This window comes from Eucyclogobius newberryi, unplaced genomic scaffold (genome assembly GCF_026437365.1).
Source record: "Eucyclogobius newberryi isolate DKJ021-1_F unplaced genomic scaffold, fEucNew1.0.hap1 SCAF_11, whole genome shotgun sequence".
In the NCBI taxonomy this organism is placed as follows: Eukaryota; Metazoa; Chordata; class Actinopteri; order Gobiiformes; family Gobiidae; genus Eucyclogobius; species Eucyclogobius newberryi.
Window position 1 is genome coordinate 16,412,475 of NW_027315735.1, and position 12,020 is coordinate 16,424,494.

Here is a 12,020-nt window from a genome sequence, read left to right on the forward strand (position 1 = left end):
CTTGCAGAGCCATGTGGTAAGGCCGGTGTGTCAAACGCAGTGCTTTATTTGCGGTTGGAAAGAGTTTTTTCACTTGACAGGTAAAATTGATAGCCAAAAACCATACATCAATCTTCTAAGTTGCAGATGTATGGGGGATGAAGTAATGATCTGAAAAAGGCTATACACAGGGATATAAGTCACGCTACACTACCTTTGGGGTAAAGTGAGCTGTGTTTTTCAGTTACTGACCTTACAGATGTTAAGAGTGATTTTACTATGGACATAGTTTGGGTTGAAGTGAATTTAATTTTAACACTTTAACAGAAAGTAGTGATTACATCCATTCATGTTTTATTCAGGGTAAGTTCACGAAGTAATTCCTACAGTTAGATGTAAAGACAAAACAAAAAATATTAACATTTTAGAGTTTTTTTACTGGCTAAATACAAAGACAAATTCGCTAGCATTTATATAGTTTTCATTTCATTTAATTCATATGGTTCGGTTTTAAACTAAATTAGCCTGAACATGGCCCACATTCTGGTCCAGATCTCACAGTTGGAAATCATTGTCATTGTTCTACTTGGGTCAGACGTGCTGCAAAAGACCCGCCTCGTAATGCCACCTTTTAGTCAAACATCATAAGGTCAAGCATTTACGGCTGTTAAGAAATCACATAAATCTACCAAAGGGGGGAAAAAGTGCTAGAGAAATAAGAGGACACATGCGTTTTAGATTTGTGATAATGGCCAGTATTGTATGAGCAAGTAAGTGGCCATACAGAAAATTGGCTTTTGAAAAGGCGACCTCAGGTTAACCTCGTTCAATGGGAGAAATTGTTCGCAGCTGGAGTTAACTTGTCGTATAGAGCCACAGTGTTCTTACCATTTTGAAGGTATCACTGGATATTCCAGATATATCTGTGTGAACACATTCACTCAGACTTTACAGGTGACTTTCCTTGTAATTACAGCTTTTCCCCCAGGCTGCAGTGCGATGGATCAGATCAACAGTTTATTTTTGTTTTTTGTAAGATATAATTTGTTTATTAAGTTAATATTTGCTTTTTTTCTGGCGTGTAGGAGTGTGAAATGCCTTTGGTCTAAACATTAAATATTATTTATTCAGATCACTCTGAATAAGAAAGTATGAAATGTTTGAATGTAAAATAAGTTTTGTGCAAATGCAATTTAGACAATATTCAGTGTTTTATGTGAACCATATGACATCCACAATCCAAAAGTATTATTACTAATAAAAGAAATGCAGGACACTAACAATATATTTAAATTAGTTAGGGCTGCAACGATTAATCAACTAAATTGAGTTATTCGGTTACAAAAAAGCTTTGATTATTATTTTATTGCCTCAATGTTTTGTTTAATTAACATATGTAATTAACATCGTGTGAATCATGTGTGGCGCTGTTGTTTCACACAGCGCTTGTTCCGCACGGACCTGCCACAGTTGTGTGAAAGAGCACGGCGTTTATTTCCCCAAAAAATGTATATGCTTTTAAATGGTTTAAGGCATAGGTGTAAAACTCTGGCCCGTGGGCCAAATCCGGCCCGCCAGACGTTTTAATCCGGCCCGCTGAACATTTCAAATTTATATTAAATATTTTTTTTAAAAATCAATTCATAGAACCGTAGTTACATCCGTAACCGTTTTTATCGCTAAAACTACACGTCCCACAATGCCTCCGGTGGCCGCCCCTCCCCCACGGGGCTCTGCTGCACTGCTGAGTGAGCTGCAGAGGGAGAAGTGCACTTTAAGCACTTTTGAGCAGAAGTTTAGTGGTGTGTCAGTTCAGGTGTACAGAGAACTACACAGACGTGGAAATGTTAGTTGGTACATTTAAACATATTTTTAGATCTTGAGAAGTTTATTTTGTTATAAAGTCAAATGTTTATCTCTGTGTAGAACTGTAGATCAACTCTGAAGTTTTAATGTAGATAAACTGAAGCACAGTATTGGTGAAATTACACTTGTTTTTCTTAATACATTTCAATTTATGAGAACACACGTTTTGTATTTTTTTTTTATCGATCCAGTAATTGCTTCAAAACAGCGTAGGCTATATAAAAGGTATTTATTTCTTATATTTTTAATAGATTTATGTTTTACGTTATGTTCGGCCCGCGACCCAGCCTGAGCGTCAAAATTTGGCCCGCGGCCCAAAAGAGTTTGACACCCCTGGTTTAAGGAATGTACAAAAGATTTACCAATCACTCGTTTTATCAAAGAAAATAATCTTACTAAAATAATCGATAGCTACAGCCCTAAGATTAGTTTTAATCAGAAGCTACAACATATGAAACCTGTAAAAAGGCATGTACTGTACCTCCATTTTGAAATTCTCTATCTCCTCTTCTTTTTGGTAAGAATCAACTCCACTCCCACTACATCCACGTTTGTATTTTGCGTCTTCACAGTAGCTGTGGTCTTGCATGAGTGTATACAATTACACTCAAAGCTTGTAATACAGTGTGATTCTGAGTCAGAGGTGGCCTGTATCAACACTTGTGCAGAATTGGTCTTTTCTGAGCAGAGCGAGCACGTCTGAGGCCAGCGACTCCTTCTACTGAATCCATCTCCTTTAGCCGGACTGGCATCTCTCCAGTGACTCAATCTGCGTGGTGGGTCCGCGAGATGGAGGACAGGGCACATGTTTGTGGGCAGATTGCACATTTGAGGGAATAAATTGCCTGGCCGAAGAGCAGACTCCACATTGTCTGTTCCACTCCGAGTTCCTTTTGCCTTAAATATGTTTGTTGAAGATCTGTCATCTGCCATTTCTTTTATTTCTTTGCGAGACTACCGTTTTATTTTAGATTTATTTATTTTTTTTCACTGATATTCTAGGATCCGGAAGTGAACATGTGGTAGTGTTTAGCTTGGTAATGCCCTGAGTTTTATAGATGTCTTGTGGGAGATATCACATGGAACAGCACCAGGGAGGCGAGCGAGGGCCAGGAAACAGACTGGAGTGTCCAAGCGTTGGAGAACTCTTGTTATCTCGGAGCCTCCCGTGGGCATACCTCCGTCCAAGCCCCACAGAGGGGGCTTAACAGAGATGCCAAGTCAACTGTAATAAGCCAAAGCTGTTTCTTTTTGAGCACTTCACGCAATTCCCTTTTCTCTATCAGTTTGGTGACTCCTTTTGGCACGGAGAGAACGCGACTCCCCCTCAGTTAATGGAATGAGTAACAGTTAGAATCACCAGAGACTTCCCTCCCTTCATGTGCTAATGTTGGCTTTAGTCAATCTTTCATGTTTTTGTTCAAACATGACTTAGAAACATTGCACTCTGATAATGATAAGCCTCCTAAAGCCTGTCACCCCTGTAACTTTTTATATTACCGCAAATCAGTATGAAATACTCACTATTTATAATTCCCCGGTACATTTTTCACTTGTTGGGCCAATTTTGTGTCAAGTGGATCTTAAATATTTTCTCCTTAAAAGGACAGGCTGTTTTTTTTGGCTTTTGGTTTCAGAACAGTTTTTACAGAGCATATTCGGAGCATCCAGATTAACAAACATAAAATTTTGTAATAGATATCTGGCCTCACTACCTGGGTGTCCTGTTGCAGAAGCAATTTGCAACATCCCTCAATGTTAAAATACACTTTGGAACAATAAACATGTTAAACTGGAAGAAGTAAACATTTGTTTTGGTTACAGATATGATAAATGATCCTGCATAAAGGCCCACTAGAATCAAGCTTCCTTCATGTTTTTTACCCTTTTAAATCTGGAAATAATCAAAGCACCCACTCCGTTATTGTTGCATGTTATAAACAGACTGGACAGAATGTTGTGTGCCAGTTACTGCTTTATTTGGTGCTTTCTCTTACATTATTGTGTGAAAAAAGCTGCCTGGATTATGGTCATGCATCTTGCCAACACAGTACACGCAAAAGCCTGCTGTATGATTAGCTCTGAGCTTGCAGTTCATGAGGGATGGCCATGTTTTCACAGTATTACATTTTAGCCACTGGGCGAGAAGTGGAACACGTTTATATACTGGCATGAGCTGCTATCAGCTGCTAGTCAAGTTTGCTCTTGGGCAGGTTAAGCTGTGTTGGCATTCAACAATTCTGTCCGTATGCTGATCAAGTGCTCCCATAAGCAGTTGACAACTTTTTCAGAAAGTTTTCGAAACATTTATGAAAATGTAGTATTTATGTGGGCAGCCATCTGGTTGAAATGTGTCACCTATAGTCATCCAGGCGTACACCTGGGACTCTCAACTAGTGTGGCAGCTCGGGAAGTGCGCAAGTCCTCCAGGGCCTATCAGTATATGCAGGGCTCAGAGGAGCCATGTGACATGTGGCATAATTGAGTCAACCAACAGTGCTGCTCAAGTGCTCTATCTGAAGTAGTGTTTCACATTATTAAAGATGCTGTTTTCCTGTTTAATTTGAGACAGCACATGTCCCCGGGGCACGGCCACAGACAGCTGAGCCACTGATGAATGTGCCCACAGCGCTCGCCGAGAGAGAGAGACCTGAGAGGGAGAGCGCAGAGGAGCAAATCAAGTCAAGCCTTTAAGAGAAGAATTTAATGCCAAATGCAGTCAAATTCCCTTCACTGTTTGATTTGGCCTCTGTCTTTGGGCCATCCTCAGCGGGACATCATTGTTGCACTGTGTTTTGTTTTCACTAGATCTCCAGTTTCTTTGTACAAGGGCACTCACTGCGTAAAAGCCTGTAATTTGCCTCTATAATGTTCCATATGATAATATTTACTGCATTGCCTTTGTGAGAAATATGTTGATTCTTGAAGTCTTTGTATTATTCCTGAAATGCAAGTGGACTAAATGATTTTGAATAGCTAATTCATATTGACTGCTGCGTTACAATTACACTTTCTGTATATTTGTAGCACTGTAGTAGTGAATATGTATGTTTGATTAAATTGAACCAGGTCACAGATTCTGATAGCACATCTGACTGAAGCGACTCAAAGCTCATCTTGTCAGGCTGGATGTGTGACGGGGCCGTTACGCGACGCAGCATCGCTATAAAAGATTCGCTCCTGGCAACACTATTCACTCCAGGCACTCTCCGTGAGCGCCCACTGATATTAGCTGTTTCGTGCTTGTTTGAAAAACACCAGTACTTTCAAGCAGAGCCATTATTAATATACATACATACATACTTCTTTGTTCCTCTTGCCATGATCTGATTTGGGCCTGTTTTTTTAAATTATGGCCAGGCCAGAAATATCTTCCTTGTCCGTTCACTGTACAATAGAGTAGTAGTAGTGTATACATGCTTGCGCTCTCAACTCCTTAGACAAAATATGTTGCTATACGTGCTGGTGGTAAGGCTCGACTTTAATGCAGTAAACCATAGCATTAGAGGTGTCACGCGCCGACAGCTAAGCAGGAGTCCTCCGGGCTGCCCAGGAGATGTTGCCTCTTTGATTCTTTCTTCAAACATGCAAGCCAGCACGAGGGGGACAGATTGTTTGTTCTAGATTTCCTAGGAGACTCCCACCTTGGGCCTTAGCAGACTTGTTGTGATGATTAGATGTCTCTTGCAGAAAACACTGGGAAGAAAAAATCTGCTTTTACGTCTTACATTTTTCATATTTTGTGGTGTTTAGAAAAGCCGGTTAGCAGTGCATGTTCACTGTCTATTCTAATTCTAATATTTAAACTTCTACAATTGAACGTTTTGATACTAAAGCAAAATTATACACAATACTCAATGTGCTCGATAATTAATGTCACAAAATAATATAAAATTCAATTTTTTTTGTAATTCAAAGTGCTTTACAGACATTAAAATATACATTAAAATCACAATGCAAAATGGTACATTGAAATCAACTTTAAAAGAGTAAAATGCAGAAAGAAAGTCCTCAGCAGTTGGAGTTTCACTATTTCTGAGATTCTAAAACCTAAAAAGATCAAAATTTGCTCCATGTATTAGTTTTCTGTATTTATTCCTGCTTAAAAGTTTTATTTTAATTTTTCGATTAGTTTATTTGTGTTGATTTTTTGACAACCCTACTTTCTTAGCAGTGTGAGGTAAGACATTTTCTGCTCCAAAGGCTTTATTGGAAGAACAGCTGTAAGGTGAAAATAATTATTTTCTGCTCCAATTCAATATATAAAGCATTTAGCCCTAAACTAGTATTCATTTGAGGAAAGCACATTTTTATTTGACAGAAAATCATTGGCTTGGTTAAATTGTATTATTTGTGTACAATATACTGAATACTTCTCACCATTTATGATTTCTCGATACAAATATAATTATCCCAAAATACAGCTTTATGCCACAGTTTTGTACAGAAAAGCTTAACCCAGATGAAGATGAATCCGCGCTGACTCGATATCGCCTCCATTATGAAAACATAGGTCTTTTCGTTTTTGCAACAATTTGTCCATTGTGTTGGTGGAATAACACAGACTTCAGTGCCATTTTGCCAGAGCGGCGGGAGGTAACACAATTATCCCCCCGGATCTCCTTGGCGTAGTACCATCCGCCCTCCATCACACTGACAGACATTTTGGCGAACAAAGATAAATACATCTGTGATTTTGGGCACTACCAGATTCATGTCAGAGATGGCTATATCGCTCTGTTGCTTTAAAACAACACTGGACTCAAAGAACCTGGGCCTCTTTAACCATTTTTATTCAAACATAGATCAACGAAAACAAAACAACAACACTACAACAACAACAAAATGGGAAAAAAACACACTCACAAAGAATGAGCTCGACCAGGTAGAACTAGAAGAAGAGTAAAGGAGTTAAAGTTGAAAATAAGGGCGTGGCATTAGAAAGAAAAGAAGATTAATTAGAGCATATTGAGTTCCGAATAATGGTCCCATTTTGTACATTGTTTTTGAAACCTGTCTGTTTTTTAAGTTGAGTCCTGAGGTTATTTTTTTTCCATTGCACATCTGTTATGGTATTAGTCCAGTTCTTAATCGTGTTTTTTTTTTTACTACTATTCTATCCCTACAATTATATTAAACGCTCTTGTTGTTTTTGTTTTGTTTTTTCAGTGAAAAAGGACACGCATGACGAAACTGACAGCAGAATGCAACAGTTCAAGAAAAAGGCAAAAGAGCTTCGAATCTTGGACAGCAAAACTGCACAGAATCTTTGTGAGTATACTTTTACTTGCTGCGTATATGTGTACAGTTATATATAGCGTGTGCATGTGTGTAGCATCAACACACGTCAGTGCTCTTATGTACCGTGTGTGACACAGTTGATATGTGCCACATCTTTGATTACATCTCTGACAGATGTCTGTGAAGTGTGGCGGGAAGTAGAGATACGTGTAAACATCTCACATCGCACTTGATGGAAGACGTATGGTTTGACATGTTTTCATGGTAGTGCAACAGTCAGATGGCACTACCAGGCCAATTTACAGGTCAGGGGTCCTATATATAAAGTGTACATACAGATATGTTTTGTTTGGGATTTACCAGGTTATTTTTGTGATTAATAAAGGTGGAAAACCCTGAACACTGCCAGTGGAGGACAAGGCAAAAAGCTATCTGTGCTAAAAAAGACAAGATTCTCTGATGAAAGTCGTGTTTTGTCTTTGCGTACACTTTGAGTCAGAATTCCATGTACCGTATTTTGCGAACGAAAAAGCGCACCGGATTATTAAGCGCACCATCAGCTATCTGTGTACTATGTGTACTGGTCCATACATAAAGCGCACCGGACGATAAAGCGCATAAGATGGATAAGTCAGAGTCAGTTGAGCTTTATGAAACGCGTTCAACTCATTCAGATCAACATTGTTCAACATCAAAACACTCTGCTATCGCTAACAGACACGTTAGCATATCCAAATCAATTCTCAGTCAAGATCACTTGTAAAAACATAAAATACAAACACAGAACACACTCCGCTACCGCTAAAAGACAGTTAGCATATTCACAACAACTACCAGCCTCGTTCAGTTGCAACACGTAAAATACATCACAATACACTCACTTTTTCAGTTCATTCCTCGTCATCAAATCCTTCAAATGCGCCGAAGTACATCCCGCACAGCTATGACCAGACGTCCCGATTTACCTGGGACAGCCCCGATTGTTTACGTCCCGTGTCCCGGTTTAATGTCTGCTGGGGCGCATAATGGTAAAAGCAGCCAAAGCGCCGATGGTGCTCCGTGCTAAAATCTCTTTGGTCATGTGATCCCGCATCTCGGAGCCACGCGGCAGTTCAGTGATGATTCCGGCCTTTTGATTCCCACAGTTGACTGATAGTTTAGCCCGTAAGCGCATAATATAAGAGTTCCAATGGTCTCTAGGCAGCAGCCATCTTGGGCCATCACCGGTAGGTGTCTGCGTTGTGCCTGACTGAAAATGTTGTTTACGTTTTGACAAAGTGTCGCTTGTGCCGCGTGCAGGTAGACTACTATTCCCAGAATGCTTTGCAAATATGTTGTTGGGACTTTCGGTTCTGGAGTACTGTAAATATAGTCGCGCATCGGCGTATCGTGCTTTTGACGGCTTTTGAGGACGTTAAAGACTTTTACGTGCGCTTTATAGTGCGGAAAATACGGTAATCAATTTTGGAATGAGGGTGTAACATAACAAAATGTGGAAATAGTGAAAATGCAAGGAGGCCTTTTTTAAATTGACTCTTTTTGGATTTTTTTAAAGGCTTTTTGGCCCATAGGCTTTGTTGGACAGGACAGATGAGAATGAAATGGGGGATGAGAGAGAAGTTACGACATGCAGTAAATAGTCTGAGTGAAGACCCAAATTCACGACACGGCGGCCGGCTGCACATGGAGCCTGGCATACGTGTGCTGCGCCTTAACCACTCCACCACCGGGCAGCACTGTTTGTTTGTTTTTAAGTGGGGTGGTTTTTGACTTAGCCGTCAATCAAAACTTGATATGGGCCTGTGTGAAGGAGAAAAAAATAATGCCTTTCCAAACAACACATCAGTTTGTTGTCTAAAATGAGGCAAAATCTTTATCTGACGAACCATTAAGTGTTGTACAAGAGTGGAAAGCAGTGTTCCCTTCTTCCCACAATGAAGAGAAGAATGTCACCCAACGCCGACGTTAGACTAGGTGATGTGTTTTTAATCATTTTCCGACAACAATGGGGCTTTTTGGCACACTCGCACAATTGAAATGGAGTTACAACACAGACTGCAGGGCGATTGAAGTCCTGGTTGTGTGTCTCTATAGGTTTACTAGACTTGTCCTTTTTGGCAGCGCTAAAAGTGTGTTCCCAGTGAATTGGTTACTGCACAAAGATGATCTACTGTTGCGTTTGATCTACTATTCTTCTTGTGAACCCACTTAATGCTGCTCTTTTCAGAAGGATGAACACCACAGCGTTTTGTATGACACTGACAGGTGCAGAACATTTAAAAATAAACATAAAATGAATATTAAGACAGAGAACAAGTGCAGATTCAGAAGTGACAACACCGAACAAATGTTAGGTCGGTTTCTTTTTTAGCTGTAGGCTTTTAGCACATCTTACATCTAACCTGCCTTCTTTGTCACCCACATCAGCTACACTTTATAATTTACAATCATTTGCGAGAATCTCTTTTGACAAGCCTGTCCCCAGAGATGTTCACATCCAGATGTTGTTTTATATACTGGTTAACAAAATATATAGAACATATTGCAGTGTTGCACAAGGATGTCATGCTTGATTAAATGCACTTTATGTTATGGGAGTACTCTTAGTCACTGACACTGTGCTTAGCTATTTAAAAGTGTGAAACGTTTAAATTGCATTGTTACTATAGAATGAGCTGCATTCCACTTGTGTATGTAGGAATCTAGTCTTAGTCTACGCTAACTCTCCCTTTGTTACACATGAAAAGCAGACATCAGGGCCCAGCGCCGCGGCACAACAGCAGCTGTTGAGTTGGTCTCCTCCAACTCATTACCAAAGCTCCACCTGTGACTTCCACCTGGAAACGCCATCAGCTCCTGTTTCCAGTGGAGGCACCTTAGCTAGAGAGTAAAATGCCCACTGGGCTGTCCCCTGCAGGCGAGTGCATCCACCAAAACAAAACAGAAGCCCCCTCCAACATGGCAGACATTTGTTCTGAAACTCTCAATGAGGCAATTATTCATGCTCAAACTTTTATTATGTAAAATTCAGGTATTGACGTCGGACTTTTTTTGTTGGTTTTGCTCATGTTTATTGCTCTCTATCTTTGTCAACGAGGTGACAAGCGAGCAGGTTACAATAAAATATCTACTTTCAGTTAGTCTCATTTTAGTGGCTTTTTTAGTCATTGAAATGTGGAAAGTGTCAATGTTACGGTTAAAAAAGTTTGGAAGTAGCTGTGGAAGTCTGGAAGGGGCTGCAGTACTATTGTGAAGATGTTACAGAGGAACAGCAAAAAATACTACATCAAATCTAGGAGTGGGTAGTATGGACAAAACTAATATAAATAAATAAATGCAATAATATATTTAGCTCAAGCCATTTTTTACCCCAATAAATATATTGGACAATCATTTGGTAGTCCATCTGAATGGGCCAAGATATGTCTGCAAATGTCTTAGTTGATGTTAAATATCACACAGACATAAAGACAGTACTTATTCTCACAAGTGCAGAAAGGCCTCTTAATATATACTAATATAATTTTGCTGGACAACTAATGCAGTATTAAAAATGTTTTGATATATCACCCAAATCTAATTACTTCATTAATGCTTGTTACTCTGCAAGACAAATATTATAGATATTTTTTTCTTTCATTGGGATACAGTGATCCCTCGCTATAACGCGGTTCACTTTTCGCGGTCTCGCTGCTTCGCGGATTTGCATCATGCATCGTGTTCTGCATTCTGATTGGCTAAACAGTCTCTCCGCGTATTCTCTACCTGTGTGTCAATAACGTTATGGATTAATATGTACACGTACGTAAACCCGCTTGCCAAATTGAAGTTTGCGAGGCCGGTGAGAGTGCGTGTGTGAGCTGCGGGACACCCCGGTGAGAGTGGCGCCGCGCGTGAGAGGCCGGTGAGAGCGGCGCGCGTGAGCTTCAATGTTTTATGGAGTATTTCATTGTATAATAACTGTAAAAAAATAATGTTTTTTACTTCGCGGATTTCGCCTATTGCGGGTTCGTTTTGGAACGTAACCCCCGCGATAAACGAGGGTTCACTGTAGTACACAAAATGCTCCCCTTACTGTTTTTGTCAAGGTGACTCAGAGGAAGTGGTGTGTCGCCTGTTCCTTTGTGACAAGTTAGATGCGCGGTCATTTTGTCGGAGGACCCATGAGTGCTGGAATGTCTCTTTGAACCACATGGTCTAATAAAAAGCTGTGGAAATGACTCTTCTCCTCTTTCCATCATAACAGCTATTTTCCTGGGCTCGTTCCGCCTGCCTTATGAAGAGATCCGGGACATTGTGCTGGAGGTGGACGAGGAGAGACTGAGCGAATCACTCATCCAGGTGAGACTGATGCTTCGGCACTGTGGCCAGATCCCATTCATTTATATAGAGACACTATTTAACAAATCACACGTTTTTTGACAAATTCACCATTTCATTCTTGTATTCAAATATAAGATGATATTGGGATCTTTGGAATCTGCATTAGGGTTTTCAAATGTATCAGAAATGAGATAATCAATATTAAAACTGATATTGAAAGTAGATGCACATTTGGACATGTATCAATACTGAAAAAAATACATAAACATGACACAATTTGATCTTTCCATCAAAACTAGCATAAAAGCACATTCTAACCTAAAGAAAGTACACTTATTTTATGTTGAAATCTGTATCTTGTATTTAGCATATCCCTGAAATGTTAGCATTGTGACATTATACACTTTGGAATACTAGGCTTGAGTTTTTTTGTTGTTTGGGAAGTCTTGCAGTGGCAATAGCTTAACAATAGCCACTGAGTTTATTCTTTTTTGCAGAATTTCCAAGACTGACAGCTATTTAACTGAAACGCCACGTTGTACAAGCAGTTTTGTTTATGATACTGACAATTATTCAGACAAATTCTCAAGCTCATTAAAATAAAAAAAGAA

At 39.7% G+C, this 12,020-nt stretch overlaps 1 protein-coding gene across 1 annotated transcript in view; it reads left to right on the plus strand.

The window, feature by feature from the left end:
* diaph2 (diaphanous-related formin 2) overlaps positions 1-12,020 on the plus strand; it is a 387,159-nt gene that overhangs the window by 177,857 nt on the left and 197,282 nt on the right. Inside the window, exons 19-20 of the mRNA XM_072436089.1 lie at positions 7,015-7,116; positions 11,333-11,427. Coding sequence (XP_072292190.1) covers positions 7,015-7,116; positions 11,333-11,427 — 197 coding nt within the window. The remainder of the gene's footprint in view (positions 1-7,014; positions 7,117-11,332; positions 11,428-12,020) is intronic.